This window comes from Trematomus bernacchii, unplaced genomic scaffold, assembly GCF_902827165.1.
Source record: "Trematomus bernacchii unplaced genomic scaffold, fTreBer1.1, whole genome shotgun sequence".
Taxonomy (NCBI): domain Eukaryota; kingdom Metazoa; phylum Chordata; class Actinopteri; order Perciformes; family Nototheniidae; genus Trematomus; species Trematomus bernacchii.
In genome coordinates, this window is record NW_022987477.1 from 7,129,113 (window position 1) to 7,143,424 (window position 14,312).

General features: G+C 38.4%; 2 protein-coding genes across 15 annotated transcripts in view; one reads left to right on the forward strand and one right to left on the reverse strand.

Annotated features, from left to right (window-relative positions):
- scrib (scribble planar cell polarity protein) overlaps window positions 1-2,514 on the forward strand; it is a 62,864-nt gene extending 60,350 nt beyond the window's left edge. For 11 of the 13 annotated variants that reach the window (XM_034148530.1, XM_034148483.1, XM_034148522.1 and 8 more), the window contains one exon: window positions 690-2,514. Coding sequence is in view for 10 of the 13 variants with exons in the window: in XM_034148483.1 (XP_034004374.1) it covers window positions 690-826 (137 nt within the window). In the remaining 3 variants the exon portion in view is untranslated. The remainder of the gene's footprint in view (window positions 1-689) is intronic. The other 2 variants (XM_034148489.1, XM_034148496.1) reach the window with 2 other exon arrangements.
- kif9 (kinesin family member 9) lies at window positions 2,212-11,215 on the reverse strand. Of its 2 annotated transcripts, none has more exons than XM_034148563.1 (20): window positions 10,963-11,215; window positions 9,586-9,757; window positions 9,342-9,448; window positions 8,515-8,745; window positions 7,493-7,576; window positions 7,279-7,371; window positions 6,893-7,040; window positions 6,732-6,796; window positions 6,569-6,646; window positions 6,338-6,406; window positions 6,001-6,105; window positions 5,854-5,909; window positions 5,641-5,731; window positions 5,374-5,495; window positions 5,020-5,199; window positions 4,712-4,920; window positions 3,227-3,379; window positions 3,043-3,122; window positions 2,860-2,937; window positions 2,212-2,719 (listed from the first exon to the last, which is right to left on the reverse strand). In XM_034148563.1, exons 1-20 carry the CDS (start codon window positions 11,056-11,058, stop codon window positions 2,624-2,626), a joined length of 2,313 nt encoding a protein of 770 aa, XP_034004454.1. In that variant the 5' UTR covers window positions 11,059-11,215; the 3' UTR covers window positions 2,212-2,623. The 2 variants fall into 2 exon arrangements, with proteins under 2 accessions (XP_034004454.1, XP_034004446.1); XM_034148555.1 differs by having other exon boundaries at window positions 3,028-3,122.
- Between the last annotated feature and the right edge of the window lie 3,097 nt (window positions 11,216-14,312).

Here is a 14,312-nt window from a genome sequence, read left to right on the forward strand (position 1 = left end):
TGAATTATTTTGAACATGAGGACACATTCATAGATGTCATTATCTCCTTTCTGTTACTCGACACCTCCTTTATTGTAACTGCCTGAATGAGTTTGCATATTGCATGGAAGTAGGGGCTTTTACTTAAATATACAGGAAGTGACCTTGCTGTTGTGCCACATGAACTACTTCCCTCCAATCTGCAAACTCATGCAGGGAGTTGTATCTAGACACTTGATTGTAAGCATTTTAGCATCCCCTCTGCTGGCAGCATTCTTTCCTGTCTGAAGGCTTTATCATGCACATGCCAATAATAAACCCAGTTAAGTGTATTTACATAGCCAAGAAATCCACTTACTGGAGAACCCCAACGCAACACAGTTACTCAAATACATGAAATCACAGTTTGTAACAAACGTTTTTTGATAAGGTATTGCCAATTAGACCTTGAGGTGGAGGGTTTAAATCAGCTGCTAAAGACTTGTGCTTGTTTCCAGCTGCTGATGTGAATGTGGGGCTTCCTGCGCAGGTTTCAGGGCTCCCTCCACTTTGCTCCTCATTCTAACGCTCCACAGGGATCTTCTTTCCAGTTGTCTTCGTCTTTCTTCCCCTCTGCAGCTGCCGCTGGGGAGTGATAGTTGTATAGAGATGCTGAACTGCAGACGCTCGATAGATACGATGACTAAAGTTGTTCTTGTTTTTTTGTCTAGTTCCCGCTGCGAGCCCTGAGGCTGAGGTGCCCCCCCCGCTGCCTACCACCTCGGCCCTGGAGGAGATGGCCCTGTACAGCAACAAGCGCAAACTGAGGCAGGGCCGCCGCAGCCTGGAGACCGCCGTGCCCACGTAACGGCTCACTGAGAGGAGAGAGAGCCCACGACATGATGCACACACACACACACACACATTAAGATGCACTGTGGAACACTGGGAACACAGAGTCACTAAACACTACACAGTAGAGCGAGATTTCCTCTCCCATATATAACCACTGCAGAGACGACACTCTTATATCCTGCTGCCAGTCTGTGGATGGCAGGTTGCTGAGCAGTCCCTACAGGGCAACAACCCTGTAGTGTGGTTAGCTAGCTGTCGCTACTTACAGACCATTCTCTTTTTGTTGTTGTACACTCGGTTTACCAAGTAGAAGCTTATCTATTTTAAAAAGGAAGCGGCCGAAGTTTTTATTTTTTTTAATTTTGCACCTCTAATGATTTTGCTGTTTAAAAAGAACATACTGGAAGAGAAAAGAAATGGGTCATAGCTATACTTACTAACTTGTTGAATGATATTTTTAGCCTTTCAGTGACTAGATTGTAAAAAAGTCAGGGGTTTCTAGAGACTCGGACAGGAGTGTATATATTAATTGAGGGAACATCCTGCTACCTTCAGTCACAAATTGTGGAGAGCTTTAAAAAAACAGTACATATCCTTTTTGCACTGCCACCTATCAGCTTTTAAAGAACATATATCTTAAGTAATTTATTGTTTTTAGCGTTTTACTCAAATTGAAGGCCCTCTGTTTTAACCTCCTTTGTTTTTACTGATGGTTATCGTAATGTATCTTTAAATACTAAACTAATTCATTTCACATTTTTAGAGAAGCATATCAATAATTAGATCTCTTGATATCTGTTGCTCACGGTAGTTGGTCATACTTGTGATTGTTACATTCCCCTTTGAGAGAATCTGACTACACTAAGCAGGCAGTTTTTACAGATAAACATATCACACGTTTGGAACCATGCATAGTATCATTTAATAATTAACGGTACCTGCCCTGTTTAGGGTCTTATTTTTTTATTTTGCAATGTGAATCATTCATTTGTATCCTTGAATTATCTGGAGGTATTCCAGAGTGATGTGAAGGTAGCAGGTGTTTTATTTTTCTGTCTATTTAAATCTGACGCCACTGAAAAATCATTTTATTATTGTGTGAATAATGTACAAATACTGAAAGGAAAGCAAACGTCGGGTTGAAACTGAGTCAGTCTTACAGGCTTGGTGCTGGGATGCTCTCTGCATGTATATTGGTTTGTTAATGGAAGAGCTGCGGGGGGCAGAAGCAATTAGAAATCCCTCTCAAGACATTGTTCAGTTCACTGCTCCACATGCTGTCAGTTTATGTATCTGATGGGTATTTTTGCAGAATCACAGCATAGTAGCATTTGTTTTAATTTAAAGTAGGGTCTTTTAATCATAGCTTTCCATGTTGCTCTCACTGACTGAAATTCAGTTTGTTTGATAACATTTGCAATGGTTGATATCTTTTTTTTTTTTACTTGCAGTAGGTCATTCTTTTTTTTCAGATGGGTTTCACTACATTATTAATGCAGTGTTTCAAGTTTTTGTGTTTATTCTTTTGTCTCGAGTTCTTTTTTGGGACTTTTACTTGCAAATATGTCAGAGGGAAAGGGTCAGAAGTTCTAGGGTCAAGGGTTAGAGCTCACAAGACTGTAACTAGTGAATTTGTACAACCAAAGAAGTCTATTTTGTGGTTCAGGAATAATAAATTTTACTTTTCATTTAAGAAGCTGATCTGTTGTGTAGAGTCTTTTTTGCTTGATTAATGCACTGGTTGAATAAAGAAAAACTCCAAGAGAAAAGAAGATGTGGAGACCATAATGTAGTTTTTACATAAACTCACTTAGCTAACGGGGGGGATTTGAGGAAGTGTTCTCTGTCTGGACCCTGAAGACGAGCTCCTCTGCTCTGGAGTGACGCACAGCGACCGGGTGTTCCTCTGCAGAGACATTACTAAAGGTTACACTTTCTGCACATTGTTGATAATCATGTGGCTACACAAAGGTGATTGGTGTAAATACAGACCTATCACTATTCTTGTAATATCATTTAATGAAATAAGTCGTTGTTCAAACCCACCCTTCTCAGCATTGTGTAGCGGGCGTTGTGGAAGGACTCAGAGCTGGAGCTCTCAGGAGGAAGCTGGTTATCATCACACTGATATCAACAAGTCAGAACCAACATTTAGTTACATCTTTTACTTAGTTTCTTTATGGAATACTACCAGAAGCATTACATAGCTTTTACCTCAGGAAGACTCACTTGATCAAGGGTGTTATCCATAGATGACTCCAGATCCTCCTCGGGTACCAGGGAATACTTTTTATACCACTTCTCAAATTCTGGGACACAAACAAGCAATTGAGTATGTATGAGGTTTTGAAGCACCTATGAAAGCTCTGAGCTGTGCCATGTAAGAAGTTGATAAAGATTTTAGAGAACTGACCAGATAGCAGGCGCACCCTGCACTGATCCACCAGGTGCTGACAGTAGTTGATTTCTGCCTTGATTTCGTGCAGCACCTCATATCTCTGCCGGTAAAGGGCCTTCAGCTCTCTGAGCTGGTTCAATAAGGTGTCATCTGGCTCCGAATACCGACCTTCATACAAAAAATGAAATGAAAAGAAGTCCTTAATGCTTATCTAAGCAAAAATTATCAATTTAAAAAAAGAGAACTTTTTGTGTTGGCTCTCTAAACTGTCATTAATGAAGTCATTCAAACTTAATGAACCCCTGGTAAAGTTTAAATTCCCAGTATATCATCAATATGTCATAACGTGCAATGTCGCAGTATAGAATGTTGAAAAATATCATACTTAAAAATGTAAAAAATATATCATAGTTTGTCAAAAAATATCAGAAGAATATACATACTAAATAGTCATAGTATGTTGTTAAAAAGGTCGTATTATAATACATACTGTAAAAGAAAAAGACATTGTGTAGTAGGTCAAAAAAGGTAATGAAAGTTTGTCATATTTTTCAACATGCTATACGACGACTTTTCTGTCATTTTTAACGACATACTATACGCCTGGTTTCTACACACTATACCGTGCCTTATTCCCACATAAAATACCATGTTTTTTTATGCATTTTATCAATAATTACTACAATGATTAAAAATATCAGGAACAAATATTTTAAAAGATCTTTGTATAGTATGTTGAAAATAGGTCTTCGAATAGTACGGGGGAACTGTCATAAATATCGAATGGTGAATTTATATTTCAAAAAATCTATTAGTATGGTATGTCGTAAAAAAGTCATAGTCTAGTACAGGGGTGTCCAAACTTTTTTCTCCGAGGGCCACATACGAAGAGCTGGGCCACTTACTAGAGGAGAGGTATATTGCCTAATAAGTTGAGTTATAAGTTAGCAAAATGTAGGCAAATTATGCTTTATACTTGAATATGCTTTAAGAAAAAACAGCCAACATCACAGCTCTAGAGGGTTTCATTTGTTTTGTTTGCAGCTCATTCCTTAAAACAGAAGCCTCAGATTGCTCATAATAAGGGGAAATAGGAAGGGTTTATTTCAAGCTGGTCATGGAAATAAGTTATTAGGCTTTTTTTTTTAATCAACTTTAGATTTGTTAGAAAATGTTTTCAACTTTAATTTTTGGAATTCATTTGAAAGTGGGCTTATGATATACTACTGTGTAATATATGTTTACATATATATTTAAGAAGTACAATACAAGACAAGCAAAAGTTTCATTTGTGGGCCATATTCCCGTGTACTTTTTGAATTAGGGCCGATTCAAAATGGCCTGCGGTCAGAAGAAACTACATAGTAAAGTATGTTGAAAATATAAGCAAATAAAATAGTATAATATAATAAAAATGTAATAGAATAGTATTTAATAAAAAAGCCAAAATAAAGTAAATTAAAGGGTCATGTTTCATAATGATCCAAACATTTGAAGTACCTTGGCCTCCTCTCGTCTCCCTGTACTGCTGCATGGTGGCCGCGGTGCAGTCGATCTCTCTCTTCACAGCGTTGACCTTGTCAGTTAGCTGCCGATGAAGACTGCGGCGCTCCAGTAGCACGGCCTTGTTCTCCTGAAGGATGCGATTTAGCTTGCTGCCTCTGCCCATTTTAAAATCATCAAAGGCTTCCGCTTTGGTAAGAGTAGAGCTGGGCAGAGACAGCAATGGTATAAAACATCACATTACATTTACTGTGTAGGACTACCAGCGATATCTGAGCTTACCCTTTTATAGCACAAACACATACTCAGGGTGAAAGGGTTCTTTGCCATTTGGTTGTGACTCCTGTGGTTCCTGGCTCTCCGTGTCTGGTTCCTGTAACTCCTGTTCCCTTTCGGGGCTCTGGACAGTATTCAGCTTTGGTTTGGAGGCAGAGTCCGAATGCTTCTTAGAGACCGGACTCTCCTCTCCTTGTCTCTTGCTTTGGCTGGATAATCACATTGAGTGCGTCATTAGGAAAACTGGTGTGTTTAAATCCAGGCATGCAAACTTATCAGGGTTGAAAGTGACAAATATATGTACTTATTATCTTTGAATACTTTAAAAAGATGATCAGAATCAGTCATCGGAGGAAAAAAGTTCAAACCAAATGTTCCCTTACCTCTGTTTGTCCTTAGACTTTTTAGTTTTGGCTCTGGTTGAACTCGGGCGCTGGGTGTTTTTGTGTGACACCTCAAAGCTGCCAGCCTCATCTTCCTCAGTGCTGCCTCTGGTATCCCACTCCTAAAATAGTTTACAAAGTCAAATGTATCACAGCACAATTACAGTGAATTGTTTACCAAACAGGCTGTCAGTAAAGAAATGAACACCCACAACAACTCTTCATTTCCACGAGATGGCATGAACAGTGAATCAGAAGTAGATTGACCTTGACAGCAGGTGTATCAGCTCTTCGGTCTTCCTCCCCCAAGTTGTAGGTCTGACGTAATCGAGCATTCACCTTCTGCTCCTGTCCCCTGCTAACAGACATAAATAAACATGTGGAATTACTTACCATTAACAAAAACAGTGTCCAATGTTTTGTCTAAAGAAACCCTACTTGTTTAAGGTTGTTGATTTCAAAAGGGTGGATGATACTTACTGCACAGCCAGCTTGAACTTGGCGAATAATGCTCGGACCTGACTGACACTTGTGATCTGTAATTAGATGTCATGCAGAAAGAGATTTAAAGCCTTCAAGTGTAGATTCTAAAATGTTGTATTGTTGTGTTTCTGTACATCTTCTCACACTGATTTCCTTCAGGCTTCCCTCCAGGTACCTCTGAACCTGGCTGTCGATCTCGGCCAGCTGGGCCTCAGACAACGGATCGTACGGTACGCTGGGCCGGTTCACCTAGTGAAGTGTGAATATTAGTCATTTACCTTCTCATATGAAGCAACTGAAATGTGTTTGGGAAACAACTGCAAAATGCCATTACTATGATTGCCCCGCTACTGTAGGCCTTTTTAAATGATCTGCTGGCTAATTTTTCAAGTTGCCAATTTAGCTAAATAAAAAAACAGGGCAATTGACAAAGACATAACAACATGCGTAGTTTCACAATTTTCATAATAGCTCTACTCACCAATGTATTACCGAAGGACAGTTCCTCTTTCAGCATCTGTACGTCCTTCTTTAGCTTCTTGATCTGAGCCTAATCACAACAGAACGTTTCATGAGATCACTCTGTTTTCTGACGACTGACAGAGAGTACATCAAACATGTAGTAAAATAATACATAATAATACAAATGTATGATTCCTAGCTGAGTTTTCATGTCATATTTTTTGGTAAGTGTCATTTCCTGTGAACTTACAGCTGGATCCATGTGTTCATTGACAGCAGGATTTGTCCGGATGCACTTCATTCTGCTGGCAAAACGCAGTGTAGAGAGCTGCAAAGGATATTTCTTATCATCCAGAGATTATATGACATCATTTACCGTTTTTTTGTATTATATAATATATTCCACTCCTTACTGTTTCTTCTGTCTGGGACGCCTCACCGTAGATGTTTGCCACAAGCACAGTGTTGCAGTTCCCTCCTGTTTTTCAAGTATTAGTACACAGAGAAAAAAACATATAGACCATCAAATATCAGCTAACAGCGTTGTTAGAAGTGAAGGGGCCAGCAGTCTCACCCAATGAGTCCTTGAGGGCATGAGTGAGTTTAGTCTGTCTGAAGGGAACGTGGTCTCTGCGACGGTCGGCCAGGGCCAGGATGGCCTGCTCCAGGAAAGACAACGACTTGTTGATGTACATGGCTTCCTTGAACATCTGACCCTCTGACTGGAAGAGCAGGAAGGTGGCATTACATGAAGTTAGACCACGGATCATTCTAAAAAGACTACATTTAGCTATTCTTTATAAAAGTGAAATAGACTCGGTGACTCTAAAATCCCAACTCGACATGACTTTATTCAAGTGGTGTAACATGTTAGAACGTGTATATTATGCCAAACTAACTATTTTATGGCTTGTCAACATAAATATGTGAACTGGTAAAGTCAGACAGTCTCACACTCACCCCAGTCTTTCCCAGCCTCTCTGACCCAGCTAAGTCCACCAGGTTCAACTTGGAGGTGACATACTTGGTATCAGACAGAGTCCGTGAGCGAGACTGAGATTGAGAAAGACATTTCCTTGTGCTTAAAATCGTATGCAGGAAAAGGCATATTTAAACAAAAAAACACCACAGAAAACAATAAAGCAAAACATTAAAGGTATTTCTTTAGGCATACCTCTAAATGCAAAGTGAAGATACAGTGGGACCTGGAGGAGTTCCTGTTCAAGGCATGAGATCCAATAACGCGATTCATCTCACCCTGAACAAAGAGAAAACAGTTTTGTGAAGGGTCAATTATAAAATGTGTTTCTCTATTAAAACAAACTAAATATACAGCTCCCACCATCAAAAACCCATTCAAACAACTGCATAAAAAATAGGATTAAAATAGACTGAAATACTAGTTAATAGTAATACACTTTCAAATGTTTTGCTGTGGTCATGTGTTCAGTGGAAACACTTACGGCCCGTCCACACGGCGGCGTGCGTTGAAGCTTCAACGCTTCTTCCCATTCACTTTGAATGGGGTGACGTCACGCTTTGCCGAACTGCATTGTGGTCGCGTCGCTTCGCTTTGCTCGCTTCAATAGTTGAGCCATGTTCAACTTTTGAAGGTCGACGGAAGCGCCAGCAAATCAAATCATATGCCAGTACAAGCTCTAGCCAATCAAACTGCGTGCTTGTGTGTCCGGGGCGGGAGATTTATGTGATTGGTTGTTGGTCGAGTTTCAGACACGCCCACCGGCAAGCTTCAACGCACGCCGCCGTGTGGACGCTGCGTTACGGTACGTCCACACGGCAGCGTTGCGTTGAAGCTTGCCGGTGGGCGTGTCTGGCGTGCGACCAACAACCAATCACATTAATCTCCCGCCCCGGACACACAAGCACGCATTGGCTAGAGCTTGTACTGGCATATGATTTGATTGGCTGGCGCTTCCGTCGACGCTTGAAAAGTTGAACTTTTCTCAACTTTCGAAGCGAGCAACGGAGGCAAAGCGACGCGACGGAACCACAATGCAGTTCGGCAAAGCGTGACGTCACCCCATTCAAAGTGAATGGGAAGCGTCTCCGTTGAAGCACGCAACGCTGCCGTGTGGACGTACCGTTAGAAAAAAATGATACTTGACCTATGGATCAACAGTTTAAAACATTGAAACAATGTCATTTTGTGTTTGCTGGTCAAATGAAGACACACACCTCGAACAGCAGGTTCAGAGCCTCCTCCTCACTGTGGACCGGGTGAAGGGACAGACCTCTGATGAACACTCCTCTGCCTGGCTCCTCACTTATCACCATACTACGTGGACTGGGGTGTGCTGAGCTTTGCAACGAGGCCAGCAGGTCCACCAGGGTCTCATTGTAGATCTCCAAGTAGGACAGGTATACAGAGAAAGTGTGCTCAGTCCTTTTCTGCACCTCCTGAAACACCTGAATACCATATGAGAGGTCAGGGGTGTCCAAACTTTTTTCACCGAGGGCCACATACTAAAGTTGAGGTATATTGCCTCATAAGTGAAGTTATAAGTTAGTAAAATCAATCAAATGTAGGTAAATGATGCTTGTTACTTGAATATGCCTTAAGAAAAAACTGCCTACATCCCAGCTCTCCAGAGGGTTTCATTTGTTTTGTAGCAGCTCATCCCTTAAAACAGGAGCCTCAGATTGATTATAATAAGGGGAAATAGGAATGGTATATTTCAAGCTTGTTATACAAATAAGTTATTGGGCTTTTTTCTTATCAACTTTTCAACAAAAACAAAAAAATTCTACTTTAATTGACTGAATTTCTTTGAAAAATGGGCTCATTAACACATGAATACTACTGTGTAATATATGTTCACATATATATTTAAGATGTACAATACAAGACATGCACAAGTTTAATTTGTGGGCCATATTTCATTATAGTTTTTTAATCTGCTGAGGGCCGATTCAAAATGGCCCCCAGGCCGTAGTTTGGACACCCCTGGTTTAAGTGGAGCAGTCAGGATGTTTCAGATGCACTTTCACATAGTGCGAGTTACCTCCTGAATGGCCCGAGGAATGATGCCTCTCTGCTTGTATGATTCTGTGGAGCCTGTCATGGTGTATGTCTTTCCTGCACCCGTCTGCCCAAAACACAGCACAGTACCTGAAAGACACACAGGGAGTGTATTAGACCGTGTTGTTCTCTGGCTCAATAAAGAAAAAAGGATGCATTAAACTTGCTTATCAGGTATAAACTCTCTACTACACATAACACAGTTTTATGTAGATTAACAGATTTACCATTATAGCCATCCAGTGCTCCCAGCACCACCCGTCTGCAAACTCTGGTGTACACCTCTTCCTGGGATACATCCTGCAGGACGCCCTCCAGTCGGAATGACCAGGAACTCCGCTGAATCCTTCTGGGGCAGAGGGGCTTCCTGGTGTCTTTCTTGTGATGAATATTCACTGTCTTAACATAATAAAAGTTTTGAGTGTACCAAACTTCAATATTTTGAGAATGTACATTAGTGCAGATTGTCCATCGAATGTGCAAAAATAAATATTAGTGCAAGATTGTCCATATAATTATTATTTAAACTAATACTTTCAGGACATTATGCCACAACATTTATAGAGGTTTAAAATGTAAGGAAAACAAGATGAAGTGCCAAATGAAATACAAATTATTAATGAAGTCAGGCTTAATAGCAGTATTGTTATAAAAGACTTCAGTAGTTTCAACTGGGTGTATATGCAACTAGCAACCGACTTTGTGTGTGTTGTTGAGCATCCAGGGCTGACACCAATAGTTAACGTCATTATCATCAAAATGAATCTGTTGTTTTATCCATTTTCAATTAATTGGTTAGTCTATAAAATGCCATAAGATTTTTAGGAGATTCACTTAGCACAACATGGTGTCTTGAAATGGCTTGTTTTGCCTAACCAACAGTCCAAAACCTAGAGATATTAAATTCACTATACAATGTTTTACCTTTAAACCTTTATTTTTGAATATCTGAGATGGAACCAGTGGCATTACTGCCTAACATAATAATGACTGATTGAGCGACTAAACAAACATTAAACCAGTTGCAAATGAATAAAGCAACTACCTTAAGCAACATACTGTATAACTTTAGAAATGTTGTCTAGAAATACAGGAACAGCTCCAAGTAAAACAATGATGGAATGCTTTCCTACATTAAATTGCTTGCTAAGCATCATGCATAACAGGCACATATCAGGACCTTGGAACTTGACACCTAGCATTATGAATTGGTGCCCTCATTAATTAAAGTGATTGCACCTGTACCCTTTTTTGCTTTGACACATCGGCATTGGTGTTATGACTGACATAAAAAAAGGCCTCTAAGGCAAAACGTTACAGTAGTTATATTTGTGAAAGTTGTGGTTTGGCCCCAATAAACCCTAGCTAATAAGACTATCGTTTTATTTGGATTTACCGAATTAACGTCAACCGGTTTAAATTAGCCGGCTTCACGTGATTGACTTGCAAACAACCAGAATCATGCTTGCTGGGAAAATATAGTTTGAAGTTCCATTTTTAACCTCAATAGGCCTACAAATCAAACTTTGACTCGCTTTATGTTTTCAAAAATAAAATCAACGGGAAGTTAAATAAACTTTAATTCCGACTAAAAGGGGTTTTACCTGTCCGTCAGGAAGACATTCAATAATGTCTTGGGAGAAGTTTGCCGTTGGTCTGATCCGGACAAACACTCCGACCTCACCGCTGTGAGCCTTCATATCCCCTCAACAGAAACACGACGACAACACTACAAAACTCAAGTTGAGTGCCTTTAAAACTGCGTCAGACTCGTGGATATTTTTAACTAAATCCACCTGAACTAAAAGAATCGGGGCTTATCAGGTGAGAATTGCTCATTTTAGCTCACTTTATCAGCTACAGTACATCTCCTCTGTTCACCTTCTGTGGTTTCCATTCAGCGTCATGGCAACGCCCGTGCGCGCGCAGAGGCAGAGCCCACGCCAGTGCATTTAAGGATAGATACGACGATTAATGACAATTATGATTAAAATGTTTCTCAAACACACCGATTACTATTTGTATTTCAGTGTTGTGTCTTATTAAGTCACGATGGCTAAATTATCTTCTAAAAAACGAGTCTAGACCTATGGTCTACTCTAGACTTAGTTATTCCACCTGTGTTTCCTATAATGGTGCCAGGATAATTGGTTAATAATAATTCAAACTAATTTTCCATTTGAAAAACTACACAAAAGCTATATTTCAGTGCAATCCTGTATTATAAAATGGCAGTCATTTTTAATGCATTTGAGACTTATTGACTTATTTTAGTTTGTACTCTTTATTTTGATTTAAAAATTGCAATTTCAAGAGTTTACATCTAAAAATGTAATTAAAGAAAATAATAATTAAAAAGGGTTTCATAAGTTGTTTTCGTATTTTCTTCCTATAAATAAATGTTTTGAATCATATAAAAACTGTTATTGTATTAAATATTAACTTGAGGTATTTTAACTTATATTGCTTCCATGCGGAGAAGAAGCTGTTACTCACCAAATGCATCATGTATATCCTTGTTATCCATAAAATCCCCCCAAAAATGTCCTTCCTAATAAAATATTTCAAAAGCCGATAAATATTTGTAATTCCTACCTTGTTAAGGTGCACTCTTCTTCTTTACTGCTTTCACTGGCACATTACCACCACCTGTTCTCAAGTAATTCTGTAAAATACATTAGAGTCGATCTCAGGGTTTTTCCATTTCTTGTTCACCTACAATCATCACTGAACATTTCTAAAAACAATTAAAACAATTAAATTCAGAAATTAATGTATAAATATATATATATACAAATATATAAATTCAAATATAAAAAGGGGAAGAAAGGGTAAGTCTGGTGATCATAAAAGTGGAGGAAACCAACTCCAAACAACAATTCTATGTTTTATTTTAGAACTTTCTGTATATAAATTCTCATTTGCTAAAAAGCTCTAAACTCGCTTTACAACATGAAGTGGGCTGACTTATTGATCTTGTATTTGCAATGTTTGAATTGTAATGTCAAAGTCCTTACTATCTAAACATTGTTATGTCCTTGGATTACGTTTTTTTTTCTAATCCAAATAGGTGATAGGTGAAGATGAGCAGGGTAACAAAAGAAGAGTAATTTATGGTGGGTAGACTTTGTGGATAAAGTAATGTGACCGTTTTCCATGGGATGAGCGATAAATACACTTTTTAAATCAAATGTTAGTGTCCTTAAAAGGGCTGATATACGAGTAAAATGGACTTTGAAGTTAAGCTACAAGTGAAACACAAAACACTTGTGCATGCAAAAACTGAAACAAACTCCACCTACTGACATGGATACTATAAAGTTGGGTTATGCGCCGATCATTGACTGTATGGTACGGACAGGAGGCTAACCTACATTCAACATGAGAGGGCTCACATTGCTGTGTTTTCTGGGATTCATTCTCACAGTATCATCTGGTACAAAGGTAAAACTGCTGATTTTCCTCTCATTTTCGAAACTAAAGACTATTTTAAACTTTAATTTTGATTTATTCTAGCAGCATTGACTAAATCTGCTGTGGTAAGATCGGAGAAAACACTGAAAAAGGAAACAACTAATTGATGAAATATACTGCTAATGTTCCTTTTTTATATATCGTTACGGTAATTTAAATTTACTTGAATGTTACTTTTGCAGTTTTCAAATGTATGGTAGCAAAGAACGTAGCAAAAATTTGAATATGACTACCCAATTGTCTTATTGAAACACTTTTGCATATACTTTAAATTGTCTAGTACTTACAATTTACAACGCTGAATTATTAAACATGACACATTGTTTTCTTTGTAAAAATTGTTTTTCATAGCATAAATTAGGTGATATTTAGATGTCACACTGTTTGTATCCAGTAATAAGACAAATCCTAAATGACATTTCTTTGCTTCCATACGTATTGCAACCTTAATTTTGATAAAAACTTAGATTAGATTAAACTAGAAAACATTTAATTTCCATAGTTTTTAAAAAATCAGAAGAGAAGAGAGGCCGACAGAATGTATCATACTGCTACTATTTATTTTAATATTTTATGTTTTTTTTTAAATCAAATGTCAATTTTTCTTTGCAAATAAACTGTCAACCAGATACCAAGAAAACACTCTTTGGATCTAATCATTCTAAAATCACATTTCCAGTGGCCACCAGGAAGTCAACTACCGATGCAAAATCCTGCTGGCTTTAACACCACAATCAACTCTACAATGGTAGGTAGACTTTGTGGGAGAGTCAAATGTTCTTGTCATTAATTCTTTCCACAAAGTCTGGCCTCAGACCTTAATGTTATAATCTGAATTACATCAATGGTTAAGATACACGTTATCTTTATAAAACACATATTGTTCTACTTCAGTGTTGCAGTTGTAGAACACAATTATATATTTTTAGGGTTATCTAGTGTCTCAATTTGTATTATTCCTGCAGTGACAGTTACATTTTACTTCCTATTTAAGTGCAATGCCTTTCTATTTCAGGTCAATAAAACCAGACTAATTGATTCAAATGCGGAGGTATGTAATCATGAAGTACAATAACAATTAAATATCTGACTGTATATTTGAGAGGCAGGACTCATATTAAAGTGCAACAGACAATGTGTTAACATAGAAAAATGTAAACTTCAGATATTTTTTATTAACTATGTAATGTACTCACCATAAAGCGTTGCTTATAATTTTTCCCCATCAGTGGAATGGTACTCGTACTAATGTTGACAATTCGGCTGGGTTTCCTCCAAGTGCTGAGGAAGAAGACACCCAGGTAAGAAACTGTTCCGAATTTGATGTTGCATGTCAGCTGACATCTAATCTGAAAAAAAGCAATTACTAATCCTGTTAACATGGTTTTATATGTATTTACATGTGTGGCTGTTATGGTGATTAAGTAAAAATAATTACATTTGTTTTTAGCAGTAATATAATGTATACAACACACAGCAA